Below are 18,237 nucleotides of genomic sequence, written 5' to 3' on the forward strand. Positions count from 1 at the left end.
GTTGGCATTAACTCAACCTAAAGGTTATAGGTTTATGTTAGAGATTTAAAGGCAGTTTCGGCAGTTAAAAATTGTAGTATCTTTCAGTTTTTTTGAATGGAAAGAAAAGCCCAACAAAAGATGACTGCTTATGATGAACTGCCCAACAATACAATAATTTAATCTCCTTTGGAACTTTGCTTTGCCATACCTTAGTGATCTACCTAAGTCTATTTAGAGCTGAACTATAAACTCAACTACATTCTTATCAACTTAAAGTAAGGCCTTTTATAGCATACCATCTCTGTAAAACAAGCACAAATTAGCTCTCTGACCATTCTTTTCTCTGTGTAGCACGGTATGCATGCTGTGTTGGTCCAGTGCACTGACTCTAGAACTCACTGTTTTGGGGTCACATCCTGGTGTGGCTTCCTACTGCTTTGGGACCTTGTGCAAGTTTCATAATCTCTTTTCTTCATTAGTTTTCATTTGTAAAATTGGAAGATACTGCCTACCTCATGGTATTCATTGGAGGATTAAAGGAATTGAAGTGTGAATTTCTTACAGGGTGCCTGACACCTAATAAACACCATATGATAATAATGGAATATTATTATAAGTATTTTAACAATACTAGGGGAAAGAACATGTATCATGTTAAAGTTTATGGTTCTTTTTGCAAAAGACAGACTATTTCCCAAAACCAGTGATAATGGCTGATAATTTCGTTTTATTTTTTTAACAGTGGTAAAAGACTTAAGACCTTGTGTATTCAAAGTATCAGCCAGAAAGACTATACCTGGTCTTAGGGGAAACACAAATATCCAAGACACTAGTGAATGCCACCATGGAGTTTAAATTCCTTCTACCAAACTTAAGTGACCTCTTCTTCCCTTTAATGATACAGTAACTGCACAACTAAAATGAGCATATACTATGTGTTAGATGTTGTATCCATTCATTTAGTCCTCACAACAACTCTATGAGGATAAAATCTGCTACTTCATTTCACGGATGAGAAAACTGAGTCTTGTGAAATCACACTTTGAGACAGCTTTTCTAGATGAGAGCTACTAGGTAGGATTAGAGCCCAGACACACAGTCTTACTCCAGACCCCCAGCAACATATAATTTCAACAAAATGCATCTCAAAACTAAACCTATTTATCAAATTGTTGACTTTCCGTAGGCCATTTAATTATCTCTAGTTAGCTACTACTAAGGTTGTATTTGCATTGGTGAGATTCTAGATGGTTTGGCTATAATGTATGAACATTGCATCAGATCTGCTATGTAACCAGCAGTTGTAAATAGGAACAGCCTTTTTTGGGAAGCTTTTTGGCAGCAGATTTCAAGAGGCATAAAATGCTTTATATTTTCTGACCTAGTTAATGCCACTTCTGGGAATCCTCTAAAGAAATAGTCCAGCATGGAAAAAGCCACAGCACTAAAGTGATCACCACAGCTGTGTTATAGTCGGGTGGCCAGAAGCAGCCCTGGGTGCTAAGCAGTGAGGAAACGGCTGCCTCACATCCACGTGCTTACTTAGCCAGTAATGTAAAGGTAATGCAGCGAGTCGCATGATGACTTCTTTTTGCGTCTTCCACTTACAACCCTCACTAGATAATAAGTTGCTGAGGGATCAGAGGCAGCATACTAGAGGCTTACAGAGACTGCTTTTGGAGGCAGCCAGTCTCTGGGTACTTTTTTTTTTTTGGTAATGATCTGCTCTTTTTGTTTTCTCTCATATTTTTAATTGGAGTATTACAGTTCTACATCATGGTGGGATTATTGTTACATATTCATGCATGACACAATGCAGTAACAATATAATTTGGCAGATATCACTGCCCTTTCCCTCCTCTCCTCTCCTCCCTCCCCCAGCTCCCTTTCTTCTATTCTGCTGATCTTCCTTCAGTTTTCATGAGATCCTCACCGTGGAGGAACCTCCTTTACTGGTAGCTTGAACCTTGACTTTCCCTGTGTCTCAGTGTGCTCAGGTGACCTACAGTGCAGTTTGGGAGGCAACAGTGGGATCTTGGGAGTCAGGGGATCTCACTGTCGTTAACTCTTCTCAGACAAATCGCTCAAACTGTATGAAGCAGTTTTCTCATCCATACAAATAGGCTGATGAGGCTGGGGTCTTGCACTTTTAGTAGATGCTCTGAAAATGTTTCTTCCTTTTGGTTGTAGACTATAGAAAGAATCCTTCCCCTTTGTCCTTAGACAACAGTAACAAATGTGAGGTCTTTCAGCTAATTTCTTTGGCTGAAATCTTTTGAGCAACACCTTTTACATATTGATCATCTATCTCCTGGTATACTTTCTTATCCAAAATTTAGAATAAAGAGTGAAGATAAAAAATGTTTATTCTGTATGGCTGGTTAAAATTTCACTTATCTTTTGTTTTCTGAGTACAAAAGTGTAATAAATGCTCATTGCTGAATGTTTGGAAGATAGAGAAAGCGGAGAGGAAAAAAAAAATTGCACCATAATCTTTTCACCCAGAAACAACTATTATATGCATTGTTTTATTTCCTTCCAAGTTTTTCTGAATACCTTACTTTTTTACTTTTGAAAGGAGAGATATAGGAAAAATATCATTAGAACATTTGCTATGATTGGAGCAAGTCTTACATGATGCTTTGTCTTCATTTTGAGGTAGTTTTTATCTGTGACAGATACTAATTTGCTAGGAATAAAGACTTCAGCTAACAGTGGAGAATCCGGTGTAGGTGAGATAAGGATATCTCTGACTTAATTAGTAGGAAAGGTTTTTTTCCTATAGTTCTGATACCTATCAAGGAACTTGTATAAAGTTTAAGTACCCAAAAAATGCATCCTGGACTTTTGCAAGACAACTACAGTTTTAAATAATTTGTCATTTTCATCATAAATACCTTTGTAGCTTTTCACAGTAAGTCAGGAATTTTGGTTTTATAAAATATAACCATTATACATAAACTTGGAATAAAGAAGTTTGCAAAACACCCACAATTTCTTGGCTGTTGGCCTCCTCATTTTTAGAATATGCAGTTTAAAAGAAATCATCAATTCCTATGATGTCCTCTGGGGAAAAGGAGAAAATTCATCCCATGAACAGACAGAACCCAAATAGCAAATATTTGAAAGACTTGGCCTAAGCGATGGATGGCTGTGCAGGGCTGGGCTTTGATGTAGGATTACTCTGATTTGTCCTTGTGCTTAAATCAGAAGGAAACTATGGACAAGTCAAGGGATTAGGAACACTGATTGCTCCATTTGCTAGCTTTGCTGTTCAAGGGAGGCTTCTATAGAATGACTTTACAAGTGGGGGGAGAAGTCTTTGGCCCTTTTTTCATTTGTTTCTTTCAGAGCACAGTAAAATTATTAAAGGTGACAGGGTATCTCCCATCTAACAAAACGTCAATGCAATATGACTGTCCTCCCCACTACATGAGGAGGACATGGGGAAAATTTCAGGTCAGTGTATCCATCTTGCCTCAGCGCTCCCCTTTTATACACCCTTGTGGATTATACCTCTTGACATCTGAGCTCTACTCTCCCAGATCAGAGACTCCTGATTAGCTGGGGTGAGTAGCCCACCCTCCTACTTAGTGTGTGCACATCGGGCCAAACATTTTGAACCATTTCTTCTGACAACACTGAGCCATAAACTATTACTGATCCTTAACAGCCAACCTTTCCAACTTTGACCTTTTTGGGAAGTCACTTGACTTTTTCCCAGAGGAAAAAACAAACCTAAAACACAAATTGGAGGATTCAGCTTAGAGTTTCATTGACTTCCACATTGTTAGGCAGTACTTAGGTGCAGCTGGGAAGTGTCATGTGAAAGCTGAACAGGTAGCCATGGACTTCAAACCTCCAACTTGAACAAATGTGGCCCCTCTCAAACTGCTTCCCTGAGATAAAACTTGTTATCTTAACAAAAAATCTGAGCTGTGACCTGAGATTTTTCATTGTTTTGGACTGTGAGGAGAAGTGGTGCCCAAGCAGTGAAAGAAAGGTTGCATAGAGTTAACTGAATTTGCATGCTGTTCTTAGTAGAAAAAAATGGCCAGTTTGCTTAGTTCACCTTACTTCTTAGACTTTCTCTGTAATTGAATATTGATAAAAGCGATGTAATTTTTTTTTTTTCAGTATTGCCTGTCGGGTCACCCAACCTTACCATGCAATGTGCTGAAATTCAAATCAACCACCATTATGTTGGACTGTGGACTGGATATGACTTCCACCCTCAATTTCCTTCCTTTGCCACTTGTTCAAAGGTATGTGCTGTTATATCCTGAGACAAAATTAGATTTAGTTAGCTGGAAAATGGTACCTGTTAGTGTGAAATTTACCAGTACCTATGTACCGTCCCATAAGTTTGCTTTATCTCCTTAAAAAATATTCTTTATCAAAATAATTTCCTTTGGCTGTATTGGTAGAAAGTGTCCTATTGATTTATTGATTGACTTCTTTATTATAACTTCTTCTGGGCTTCTGTAAAATGTTCCTGTGCTGCTCAGTGCAACTGAGGTCATGTATATTTCATTTCACTTGCTAATTCCTATAAGAGCTAATAAATGGCCAACTGATGAGCCCAAGAATTGAATTTTAGGGTCATTTAACTGCCTTTGCAGGGACTTGACATTACATTGTGACATTTCTTTTCAGTAGGTATGTATGTATTATTTTCATGTTAGTCAACTTGAGATATCATACAACTGTATACATAGCCCAAGTTCATGTCTTAAATCAGATAGATTGCCTTGGGCCCACAATCATCACTATTTATACTTAATTAAGATTTTATTTTAGGAAATTGGTTTCCCAGCTTGCTACTACCTAGAAGTGGTAGTTTATAACAAAAGTGGCTAACTTTTAGAATCAAGTATACTCACAGGAGCAGAAAAATTATACCACATAGAAGAGATGGGAAAGCTATTTGAAGCAGATTTAAGAGCTTAAAAGCATAGCTGGCTGAGTAAGTCATCTAATTTATCTCCGTCATTCCTGAAGACTTCAATGAATATAATAATTATTTATAGTGATAACCTCTAAAGTATCAAGAAAAATTATAATCAACCACTGATTTTTTTCCCTGAGGTAAGGATGGTTTGGGATAAGGTCAGAGATAATTTCAGTTTAGATTTTATGCCAAACTGAAGGGGTTCCATTATAATTACACCCAGCACTTAGAAATACATTGACATCCATAGGGATTATCCATGGTGGGGAGTAGGAGCAATGGAATATTTACATGGTAAGTTATTTCTTATAAAATGCCTTCATGGTAATGTTTCCCCACAAAGAGTGAATTGTTTGTTCATGCAGCGTTTAATAAGAATCTGCTCTGTTCTGGACCATGGATTCTGACGTGAGCAAGACTGATCTCTTGTTGTCATAGAACATGTAATCCTCAGGGGAGAAAGACATTGCAGTTGAAGATTCAACTAGGGATAAGGAAACAGCTGCACACTTAAAATAATTACTTTTTAAAATAAAATACAAGACACTTTGGGATTTCCAAGGAGGACCCTACTTACTTTGTGAAGCCAGGTGAGCCAAACCACAGGTGGTCAGACAGTTGCAGTTGCGTGTCTCCCTTTCCTCTTCATTCTCATTCTCACCTGATTGTTCTATTCTCAGAGCCCTGGCTCCACTTCATCCTCTCTTCTATTTCCAAACTCAGAGGGAAGTTACACTAGTGGGATGGTTGAGAGTTCATGTAGCTCCTTATAAAGAGGGTCTCAGTCAGGCCAGAGCTCATGGAGACATGCTTTCTTAAAATAGTATCCCCCCTTTCTCTCCCTCCTGCTTTACCTTCATAGCACTTCTCATTACGTTACATATACAGTTTTTTAAATTGTCTTCTCCACCAGATATGTTTCTTAAGGGCTGGGATATTGTTTATTCTATGCTGTTTTCCTAGAGCCTAAAATAGTTCTTGGCATATAGTCACTGCTCAATAAAGATTTGTTATATGAATGAATTGCTTTATCATCTTTTGGATTCCACCCTATGTCATCTCCTTAGTCTTTTCACCATGATAGTTAATTGTATTATTAAATTATCATCAAATTATTATTCTATTTCCTTTATCTCAGATCTTTACATCTTAATTCACTCTTTTCCATTTAATAAAAGTCAGTCACTTTTAAGTTAAAATTTAAAAATGTTTTAACCTTTTCAACTCCACTTTCCTCTTCATTTCTAACTGCTGTACAGCTTTACTCTGCCCACACTCCTCCAGCAGAACAGCTTTCGTTAAGATGACAAATGACTCAGCCACTCATCAGCACCAGCCTCTGGCCACACTTCCCTGGTTCTCTTCTTACTTCTCTTTTTTTTTCTTTTCTATATATTTTGGAGACTCATCTTCCTCTAACAACAAACTCTCCCAGACCTGGTTTTCCCCCAAATTTCCTATCATAGTTTCCTATCTTAGTGATTGGCATCCTGATTTAAAAAACTAGAGAACTAGTAGTTAACTTAGATATAGCCCTCTTCATGACTCTCCCTTATTCATTCATTCTTTCATTAAGCTGTATCATTGTTGTCTTCTGTACAGTTCCAGAATTCACTTCTCTACAATGTTCCCATAGTCCTTACCATCTTTTATAGGTACTACTAAAGCCTCCTACCCAGTTTCTTAAAGTCTTATCCTGCCCCCAGAAGCCAGTTATCTTTTTTTTCTTTTTAATTTATTTTTATTGTAAACAAATGAGATACATCTTGTTGTACATGAAGTAGAGGCCTACCATTTGTGTAATCATATATTTACATAGGGAAATAGTTTTTGACTCATTCTGTTATTTTTTTCCTTCCCCCCACCCCTACCACCCCTCTTTTCCCTCTATACAGTCCCTCCTTCCTCCATTCTTCCCCCCTCCCACTCCCCATTATGTGTCATCATCCACTTATCAGCGAGATCATTCATCCTTTGGTTTTTTGAGATTGGCTTATCTCACTTAGCATGATATTCTCCAATTTCATCCATTTACCTGCAAATGCCATAATTTTATTCTTTATAGCTAAGTAATATTCCATTGTATATATACATACCACATTTCTTTATCCATTCATCAATTGAGGGGCATCTAGGATGGTCCCAAAATCTGGCTATTGTGAATTGAGGAGCTATGAACATTGATGTGGCTGTATCTCTATAGTATGCTGATTTTAAGTCCTTTGGGTATAGGCCAAGGAGCGGGATATCTGGGTCAGATGGTGGTTCCATTCCAAGTTTTCTAAGGAATCTCCACACTGCTTTCCAGAGTGGCTGCACTAATTTGCAGCCCCACCAGCAATGTATGAGTGTACCTTTCTCCCCACATCCTCGCCAACACCTGTTGTTGCTTGTATTCTTGATAATCGCCATTCTAATTGGGGTGAGATGGAATCTTAGGGTAGTTTTGATTTGCATTTCTCTTATTACTAGAGATGTTGAACATTTTTTCATGTTTGTTGATTGCTTGTAGATCTGCTGTGAAGTGTCTGTTCATTTCCTTAGCCCATTAGTTGATTGGTTTATATGTATTCTTGGTGTAGAGTTTTTTGAGTTCTTTATAGATTCTGGAAATTAGTGCTCTATCTGAAGTATGAGTGGCAAAGATCTTCTCCTACTCTGTAGGCTCTCTCTTCACATTACTGATAGTTTCCTTTGCTGAGAGAAAGCTTTTTAGTTTGAATCTATCCCAGTTATTGATTCTTGCTTTTATTTCTTGTGCTATGGGAGTTCTGTTAAGGAAGTCTGATCCTAAGCCGACATGTTGAAGATGTGGACCTACCTTTTCTTCTATAGGGAAGGGTCTCTGGTCTGATTCCAAGGTCCTTGATCCATTTTGAGTTGAGTTTTGTGCAGGGTGAGAGATAGGGATTTAGTTTCATTCTGTTGCATATGGATTTCCAGTTTTCCCAGCACCATTTGTTGAAGAGGCTATCTTTTCTCCATTGCATATTTTTGGCACCTTTGTCTAGTATGAGAAAATTGTATTTATTTGGGTTTGTGTCCGTGTCCTCTATTCTGTACCATTGATCTACCTGTCTATTTTGGTACCAATACCATGCCATTTTTGTTACTATTGCTTTGTAGTATAGTTGAAGTTCTGGTATTGCGATACCCCCTGCTTCACTCTTCCTGCTAAGGATTGCTTTAGCTATTCTGGGTTTCTTATTCTTCCAGATGAATTTCATGATTGCTTGCTCTATTTCTGTGAAGTACATCATTGGGATTTTAATTGGAATTGCATTGAATCTGTATAGCACTTTTGGTAGTATGGCCATTTTGACAATATTAATTCTGCCTATTTAAGAACATGGGAGATCTTTCCATCTTCTAAGGTTTTCTCTAATTTCTTTCTTTAGTGTACTGTAGTTCTCCTTGTAGAGGTCTTTCACCTCTTTTGTTAGATTGATTCCCAAGTATTTTATTTTTTTCGAGGCTGTTGTGAATGGGGTAGTTTTCCTAACTTCTCTTTCTGAGGATTCACTTATAAATAAAAATGCATTGGATTTATGAGCATTGATTTTATATCCTGCTACTTTACTGAATTCACTTATGAGTTCTAAAGGTTTTCTGGTGGAATTTCCCAGTTTCTCTAAATATATAATCATGTCATCAGCAAATAGGGATAGTTTGAGTTCTTCTTTTCCTATTAGTATCCCTTTAATTTCTTTGGTCTGTCTAATTGCTCTGGCTAGAGTTTCAAGAACAATGTTGAGTAGAAGTGGTGAGAGAGAGCATCCCTGCCTTGTTCCAGTTTTTAGGGGGAATGCTTTCAGTTTTTCACCATTTAGAATGATATTAGCCATGGGCTTAGCATAGATGGCTTTTACAATGTTAAGGAATGTTCCAACCATCCCTATTTTTTCTAGTGTTTTGAGCATGAAGGGGTGCTGTATTTTATCAAATGCTTTTTCTGCATCTATCAAAATAATCATGTGATTCTTGACTTTAAGTCTGTTGATATAGTGAATTACATTTATTGATTTCCTGATGTTGAACCAACCTTGCATTCCTGGGATAAAACCCACTTGATCATCGTGCACTATCTTTTTAATATATTTGTGTATGCAATATGCTAAAATTTTGTTGAGAATTTTTGCATCAATGTTCATTAAGGATATTGGTCTGAAATTTTCTTTTCTCCATGTCTCTCTGTCTGGTTTAGGTATCAGTGTGATATTGGCTTCATCGAATGAGTTTGGGAGGGTTCCCTCCTCTTCTATTTCAAGGAATACTTTGAGGAGTATTGGAATGAGCTCTTCTGTAAAGGTTTTGTAGAACTCATCTGACATCCCATCTGGTCCCAGACTTTTCTTTGTTAGTAGGCGTTTGATGACGTCTTCTATTTCATTACTTGAAATTGATCTATTTAAATTGTGTAGGTCCTTCTGGTTCAGTTTAGATAATTCATATGTCTCTAGAAACCTGTTGATGTCTTCAAGATTTTCTATTTTGTTGGAGTAGAGATTTTCAAAATAGCTTTTAATTGTTTTGTATTTCACTCGTGTCTGTCGTGATATTTCCTTGTTCATTCCAAATTTTAGTAATTTGAGTTTTCTTTCTCCTTCTCTTTGTTAGTGTGGCTAAGGGTTTATCTATTTTGTTTATTTTTTCAAAGAACCAACTATTTATTTTGTCAATTTTTTCAGTTGTTTCTTTTGTTTTAATTTTGTTGATTTCAGCTCTGATTTTAACCATTTCCTGTCTACTTCTACTTTTGGTGTTGCTCTGTTCTTTTTTTTCTAGGGCTCTGAGCTGTAGTGTTAGGTCATTTATTTGTTGATTTTTTTCTTCTTTTTTTGAATGCACTCCATGAAATAAATTTTCCTCTTAGTACTGCTTTCATAGTGTCCCAGAGATTTTGATATGATGTATCTTTGTTCTCATTTACCTCTAAGAATTTTTTTATTTCCCTCCTGATGTCTTCTGTTATCCATTCATCATATAATAGCATATTACTTAACCTCCAGGTGTTGGAGTAGTTTCTGTTTTTTACTCTGTCATTTATTTCTAATTTCAATCCATTATGATATGATAGAATACAAAGTAGTATCTCTGTCTTCTTGTATTTGCTAACATTAGCTTTGTGGCATAGAATATAGTCTATTTTAGAGAAGGATCCATGTGCTGCTGAGAAGAAAGTGTATTCGCTGTTTGTTGGATGGTATATTCTATAAATGTCCGTTAAGTCTAAATTATTGATTGTGTTATTGAGATCAATGGTTTCTTCATTCAATTTTTGTTTGGAAGATCTCTCCAGTGGTGAGAGAGGTGTGTTAAAATCACCTAGTATTATTGTGTTATGGTCTATTTGATTTCTGGAATTGAGAAGGATTTGTTGGACGTACATGGATGAACCACCGTTTGGGGCATAGATGTTTATGATTGTTGTGTCTTGGTGATTTATGCTTCCCTTGAGCAGTATGAAATGTCCTTCTTTATCCCTTCTGACTCACTTTGGCTTGAAGTCCACATTATCTCTTATGAGGATGGATACTCTGGCTTTTTTGCTGAGTTCTTGTGCATGTATGTTTTTTCCCATCCTTTCACCTTTAGTCTGTGGGTATCTGTTTCTATGAGATGAGTCTCTTGCAGGCAGCATATTGTTGGGTTTTTCTTTTTAATCCAATCTGCCAGTCTATTGTTTTTTGATTGATGAGTTCGGGCCATTAATGTTCAGGGTTATTATTGAGATATGATTTGTATTCCTGATCATTTGACTCAATTTTGGTTTTTGACACGACTTGGTTTCTCCTTTATTTGGCTATTCCTTTAGGGTAGTTCCTCCCTTTGCTGATTTACATCATTGTATTTCATCTCTTCCTCATGGAATATTTTGCTGAGAATGTTCTGTAGTGACAGCTTTCTTTTTGTAAATTCTTTTAGCTTTTGTTTATCATGGAAAGATTTTATTTCATCATCAAATCTGAAGGTAAGTTTTGCTGGGTATAAGATTCTTGGTTGGCATCCATTTTCTTTCAGGGCTTGGTAAATGTTGTTCCAGGCCCTTCTAGCTTTTAGCGTCTGGGTTGAAAAATCTGCTGATATCCATATTGGTTTCCCACAAACGTAATTTGATTCTTTTCTCTCGCAGCCTTTAAAATTCTGTCTTTATTTTGTATGTTAGGTTTTTCATTATAATGTACTTTGGTGTGGGCCTGTTGTAATTTTGTATATTTGGAGTCCTATAAACCTCTTGTACTTGATTTTCCATTTCATTCTTCAGATGTTGGAAATTTTCTGATATTTCATTGAATAGATTAATCATTCCTTTGGTTTGTTTCTCTAAGCCTTCCTCAGTCCCAATAATTCTTAAATTTGGCTTTTTCATGATACCCTGTAATTCTTGTAGATTCTGTTCATGATTTCTTACCATCTTCTCTGTTTGGTCAACTTTGTTTTCAAGATTAAATATTTTGTCTTCAGTGTCTGAGGGTCTGTCTTCTAGGTGCTCTATCCTATTGGTTATGCTTTCTATGGAGTTTTTAATTTGGTATTGTTTCCTTCATTTCAAGGATTTTTGTCAGGTTTTTTTTTTCAGTATCTCTAACTCTTTATTGAAATGATCTTTTTCTTCCCGCATTTGTTCTTTTAACTCTTGAGTGGTGCGGTCATTCAAAGCCTGCATTTGCTCTTTCATCTCATTGTTTGTTTCTCTGATCATTTTAATTATGTACATTCTGAACTTCCTTTCTGACATTTTTTCTGCCATGCTGTCATTGGATTCTGTTGATTTAGCATCTAGGTTTGTTTGGGACATTTTCTTCCCTTGTTTTCTCATATTGGTCAGGTGTCCACCCCTCTAGTAGTGAAACTCTATTGTCTTACAGTGGCCCTGTAGATTTCCAATAACTTGCCTCCTCGCTTTCAGTAACCTGAAGTCTTGGAGGAACTTGATAATGCAGTGATACACAAGGAAGCTGCCCCTCTAGGGGTAGTGGCCTTCAGGTAGGGTATATTTCCTGCTGGTGGGAAGAAGCACCTCTACTTGTTGACCGTCGGTCAGTCAAAAGGGGGACTAAACTGCAGGCTGGGGCATGGCTGGTCTGGGCCTGTGTCTCTGGTTCTACAACCCTGGTGGGAAAGCCATGCCCGGCAGGGAAGACTCACCCAGTGGGGAAGTCTCACTGGGCAGCTCTCCTCCGAGACGTTCCCTTCAGTCCAGAACTTCCACCTGGGCTGGGAAGCCCTCCTCTGCAATGTTCCCAGGGGTCTGGACCTACCTCCTGGGCCAGGGAGCCTTGCCCTGTGTTTGAGACTCTTGATGGGCAGCCCTCCTCTGCAACATTCCCTGGGGCCCAGAACTACCACCTAATCTGGGGGCCTGACGCTGCGAAGGACTCTCTCTCTGAGCAGCCCTCCTCTACATTCCTTGGGAATGTACTGCCCAGGCTTGGGACCCTCGCTCTGCGCCGAAGCCTCTTGCTATGTGGTTCTCCTCTACGATGCTCCGGATTGTCTGGATTCACAGCTCCAAATGGGGAGTCTCACTGGGCAACTCTACTCCACAAAGGTCACTGCATTCCGGGACTACTGACCTGTCCAGGGAGCCTCACCCATTGGGAGAGACTCACCTGCTGCTCTGAGTTAGTCCCGAGCCTCTCAATACCTCTCCTTGAATCCCGAGTCCTATCAAAGGGCCTCCCGTCTCCTGTAGGTATCTCAGGAAAGGAGCTGCACTTCCGATGATGATGGCCACGCCCTCAGGAATAATTCAAAATGCCTGCACCAGCCTCCAAAGAAGCTGGGGAGCCCCAGCAAGGGTGTGCTGAGTCAGCACAGAGGCAAGTACAGTGTCCCTCAGCAGTAGTGGGGCAGGCAGGCAGGCTCAGCGATGGCGTACGACCTCGATGTGGGGGTCAGGCGGGCCAACTAACTCCATGATGGCCTCCGACCTCAGCTTGGGGGACAGGCAGGCTGGCTCGCCAGTTATCTTTAGATACAACTTTCTATTTGGAAAACTGCAGGAATAACACTTATAGCTCCTGATACCCTCACCAATTTTGACACTTTAACACATTTGTGTAATCATTTTCTCTTTATATGTATGTATAGTGTTTTTTCGGACCCATTTGAGAATAATATTCCAACATAATGCTCCTCAGCCTTCAAATACTTGAGCACATATTTCCTAAGAACAAGGACATTCTCTTAACTATGGTACAGTAATCAAAATCAGGAAATTTACCTTGATACTAAACCAATATCTAATCTATATACCTTATTCATATTTCACTAGTTTCACCAATTCGTATTTTATCATAAAGCCCTTGATAGCAAAAAAAAAAAAAAAAAAAAAAAGCTGAATTTTTAATCCAGGATACCATCCAGACCACACATTGTATTTAGCCGTCATGGTTTTAATCTCCTTTAATCTGGAAGAGTTTTGTGTGTCTGTTTTTGAATGACCTTTACATTTTTAAGAGTGAAATAACTTATTCTATTTGACATCTCTTAATTTGGTCGTATCTTATGTTTCCTAATGATTAGGTTGGGTTTATTATTTTTGGTGTAGGTATACCACATCAGTGATGGACTTTTTTATCAAAAGGCACCCAATTTCATTTTGTGCAGAATGATCCTTTAGAAATGCATGTCTTTCACATTTTTAAAACCTCTCAGTGGTTTTCTTTGCTCTCAGGATAGACACCAAACTCATCTTGGTGTATTACATTTATACTAGCCCCTGAAATATCTTTTCTTTCTACTCTACCTTTTCCTCTTTGTTTTCATTCAGTTTCAAAGAAATCTTATATCTGGCCTTGAAGCTGCCACAAATGATATTCCTCAGCCTGGAAGGATCTTTTCTTCTACTCTCACCCTACGTTCCCTCTGCCTGCTTTTAGCAGGAGCTCTTCTCTAGATCATCTAAGATGATGATTCATGTGTTAGAGACATTGAGATGGCATTCTAGTTGGGATGGGGGGACTCCATCCAGCTTCAGGGACTCTCCCTGAAATTTCATTTGAATAACATTTTATGTAAGATATCTCTACCAAAGACTAGGGGAAATGACAGGAGGAAATTGCTGAACCTGGTTACTGTCTTCTTTCTCTGTGCCCTCCATACCCTGCCCCTTGACCAAGTTTTCCCTTGACTCTGCTGCTCTCCAGATCTCTACTCAGTCATCATCCCAGGGAAGTCTTTTGATGCTGCTAGATTGGTCCCTTCTTAGGCAACTGTTGTGATACTTGGTACTGTGATATGCGTCATCATTTTAAATAGCTTGTTCTCTGTTTATTCATGCGATCAGTTGACTTTCTGTCTCACCTATTTCTCAGGAGGACAGATATGTTTTGCTCACATTTACATCACCAGCATCTAGCTAAGTACTTGGCACAAAGTAGATTCCTGAGTGAGTAAAACGAACACTTGGTCTCCTATAACACGAACCAAATGATGAGGTTCTTCCCTTTTCTTTTCTGGAAAGACCTCTATTTTTACCTCCTATTCCCTGCTCTGTCACAAACTGTCAAAAATGCTTCTGTGTGGCGCCGTGGCACCTCTGCTTTCCCCAGTCGTGGCTGCTTTCTCATCTTACTCTTCACATAATTGCCGTGTACTCTTCACCTGTGCTAGACTGCAAACTCCTAGAACACGGATTTTTGTCTTTACTATCATTCCAGCGCTTTGGTTAGAGTAATAAGTTAGTGTAAATATTTTTGAATGAAAATAGTCATGCCTCTTTCATTATCATTTTCTGATCATAAATGTAATGTAATGGACTAGGAAACTGCAAAAATTAGAAGTACCGAGAAAAAAATAATTGTATATCATGTTCACACTACCTTTCAGCATTTTTCTAAGCGAATAGGTAACTTTACAGTGCCTTAGATTACTTGTTTGTTTCTTTATGGGAGTAATTTACCTATTTTGCAAAATAAATAATCACTAGAAAAATAAATCTTATATGCAAGTTTTGACTAAAAAAAAGAATGGTGTTATTTTTCTTTAAGAAGTTGTAATGAAATAGTGAATGGCACAGATGCACTTGTTTTCAATTATGATATTTCTAATATCATCACCCATCATATTTTATTTAAAATAGACTTCTATAGAGAGCTGTCACTGTGTTTATAAATTTTACACAAATTTTGTGATCATGAGAAACAAAACAGTAATTCCCTTCCCCTTTGGTAACTTAAAGTTTACTAACTCTTTGTGGTTTATTCATTAACTCATTGGAACACATTAACCAGATATTTTCATGTCTGTAGTCAGCATCATCCTTTTGCCATTTGGTGGCATATTTTGTGACCCCTAATCTGAACTCTGAAATATGCAGACATGAGGCTCCAGAAGTTTCAGGTTTTGGTGCATTTCAGATTTTGGGATTTGGATGTTCAACCAATAAAGTCTATGCAAACATTCCAAAATTCAAATTGCTCTGAAATCTGAAACACTTCTAGTCCCAAACATTTCATATAAGGCATGCTCAACCTGTATGGTTGTAATGTGGCCATGCTTTCTTTTGAGCATTCAGACCCCTCTAGTAGCAAGGTCCCAAACCCAAAATGACTATACGGCTTTAATGTTAGGAAGAATGTTTATCAGTACAATCCCTGAAATTTTTGCTTTTTAAAATTTGTTTTAATTAGTTGTACATGACAGCAGAATACACTTTGATACATCATATGTAATGGAGTATAATTTCATTCTTCCGGTTATACGTGGTGAAGAATACCACCGGTCACATAGCTATACATGTACATGGAGTAATAATGTCTGATTCACTCTACTGTCCTTCCTATTCCCATGCCTCTCCCCTCCCTTCACTCCCCTCTACCTAATCTAAAGTAACTGTATTCTTCCCTAGCCACCCCCCATTTTGAATTAGCATCTGCATATCAGAGAAAACATTCAGCTTTTGGTTTTTTGGGATTGGCTTATTTCACTTAGTGTGGTATGCTCCAGCTCCATCCATTCACCAGCAAATGCAGTTATTTTCTGATCATCAGCATACTATTTCTAATCATTTGTCAAGAACAACTTACTGCATCTGTGGTCTGACTCTGTGTGGTGTGTGTGTGTGTGTGTGTTGGGTGGAGAGGGAACTTTCTTTGGTCCTGGTCTCTTTGTAAAGAAGAATGAATGTTTACAGCCTTGTTTCAGAGAGTTAGTGTGCATGAATGAGAATGGTGACTGCATTGCCTTGTGATTACACTTTTATTAGAATGCCTTCTTTTTATTTATTAATTTTATTTATTTATTTACTTATTTATTTATTTTGGTGCTGGGGATTGAACCCAGGAGTGCTTAACAACTGACCATATCGCCAGCCCTTTTTTATTTTATTTTTTTATTTAGAGACAGGATCTTGCTGAGTTGCAACGTGCATCAATAAGTTGTTGAGGCTTGCTTTGAATTTGTGATCCTCTTGCTTCAGCCTCCCAAGCCTCTAAGATTACAGGCATTCGCCACCACACCCAGTAGAATGCCTGCTTTTTAAATCTGATCTGATAGGAAATACATTTTTTAAGAAATAAGACATTTACAAGTAACAACACCCTTGACTATAAAATGAGATGGGAATTATGAAAGGTAATGGTAATACAATGTTTCTGAGAGATTAGAGCAGAAAAGTCCCAGAATTTTCCCAGAAGAAAGACATGTATCAGATATTATTTATACCAAGCAAATTTGATTCTCCCAATAGTGATTTTTATTCTCAAGTATGAAATTTGAAATTCTCACTTTTAGATTAATAAAGGCAAAATGTAAACAGGTAAAAAGTATATGGGAGTTCATTGTACTTACTGTCTTGCAACTTTTTTGTAAGTTTGGGATTAATGTCAAAATTAGAAGTTATTCCCCAAATTCTCAATTTTTTCCCTTAAATTAAGTGTGCATATATTTTATTCAGATTATATTTTCTTTGTTTGGAACTTACAGTATTGGGCTCGAACCCAAGGCCTGCTACATGCTGGGCAAGTGCCTTACCACTGAGTGACATCCCTAGCCCTTTTTAAAATTTTTTATATTTTGAGACAGTCTCCCCAGGTTGCCCAGGCTGGCCTGAAATTTAGGATCCTCCTGCCTCACACTAACAAGTAGTGGGAATTACAGACATGAGGCAGCACCATGTCCTGCCTTTATTCAGATTTTTAATCTTTACTAGAAGATTGAAAAATATTCGCATATCTATGTTTCTGCTTGATTATGAAATCAGAATTTGATAAGATTATTTTGAAGAGAGAGTGAAAGACTGCAAATATTTGGTTTCTAATGAGAGCCCTTTTACTCTCACACCCTTACTTTGCCCTTGATTTTCATTTCAGACATTAACCTTGAGATGAAGAGCAGAAAGCCTTTTACTGTCCTACTCATACTCCTGGTGTGCTTTTTCTTAACACATTTCTTTGGTCATTAAGTTTTTTGCTTTATCATAATATTGTTTTCTCTCCTGAATTATTGGCATTTTCAGCTTAAGTATAATTCTCTGCACAACTGGTAGAACACAGTTTACTAGAAGTAAATGACTTTTTAATTCAGGCTTTTTAACATATTTACTTGAAGTTAATCTTGCCTTCTAGGAACTATTCACCCAGGTGAATAGTGTTCAAGCTGTCATTTTATCAGGCTTGGGAAAACTAGCTTCATTTTCTGTAATTGGAAACTGAAGCCACAGGTGACAAGTGACTAATCCACTTGTCAGCATTAAATCCAGAGTGTGGATTTGACTACAGTCCATTTCCACATGCAGTAACCTATGCCTGCCTTCTCATATGTACTGTGATGCTGCCCAATCGCCCTCCACTCAGGATTGTCATTAAAGACAACAAGACAAGGTAAAGTTGGGGCAACAATTGAAAAATCACCAAGCACTTTAATGCCTCATTTGTCTTTATTTTTCTGCACATCATTCTTTTTAATTTTTCTAATTTTGTAGTAAACTATTTGACCTCTAATAGTCTATTGCCACATAATTCTGAATGGTTATTTCTCATATTTTTGTTTGGGTGAGCATTGCTGCTAGTAATTTCAAACTGTTTTTAATTTTATGGAGACAGTATAGTTACCATAAAATCACTGAAGATTATAATCTACTTAGGATAATTTAATCTTTGTTTTGCAGTCCCAGGCTGTCTAATCTTCCTGGCTGGTCCCTGAAGGATGGAAATGCTTTCTTGGACAAGGTAATGTCCAAGACAGAAATCTGAAACCTGTCTGCACCCAGTGGAAAACCATCTTATCTTACCTGAGCCCACCTGTCCTAATGTGACTCATAGGGTCCTTTTCAATTTTCTTGTGTATTCTCCCACAAA

General features: G+C 37.8%; 1 protein-coding gene across 2 annotated transcripts in view; it reads left to right on the top strand.

Moving 5' to 3' along the window:
- Nucleotides 1-18,237, top strand: part of INTS9 (integrator complex subunit 9) — a 110,868-nt gene that overhangs the window by 25,509 nt on the left and 67,122 nt on the right. The window contains exons 2-3 of one of the 2 annotated variants that reach the window (XM_079139946.1): nucleotides 4,120-4,247; nucleotides 18,048-18,108. In XM_079139946.1, the coding sequence (XP_078996072.1) occupies nucleotides 4,120-4,247; nucleotides 18,048-18,108 (189 nt within the window). The remainder of the gene's footprint in view (nucleotides 1-4,119; nucleotides 4,248-18,047; nucleotides 18,109-18,237) is intronic. The other variant, XM_079139947.1, reaches the window with a different exon arrangement.

Source organism: Sciurus vulgaris (genome assembly GCF_902686455.1).
Source record: "Sciurus vulgaris genome assembly, chromosome: 5".
NCBI classification, from domain to species: Eukaryota; Metazoa; Chordata; class Mammalia; order Rodentia; family Sciuridae; genus Sciurus; species Sciurus vulgaris.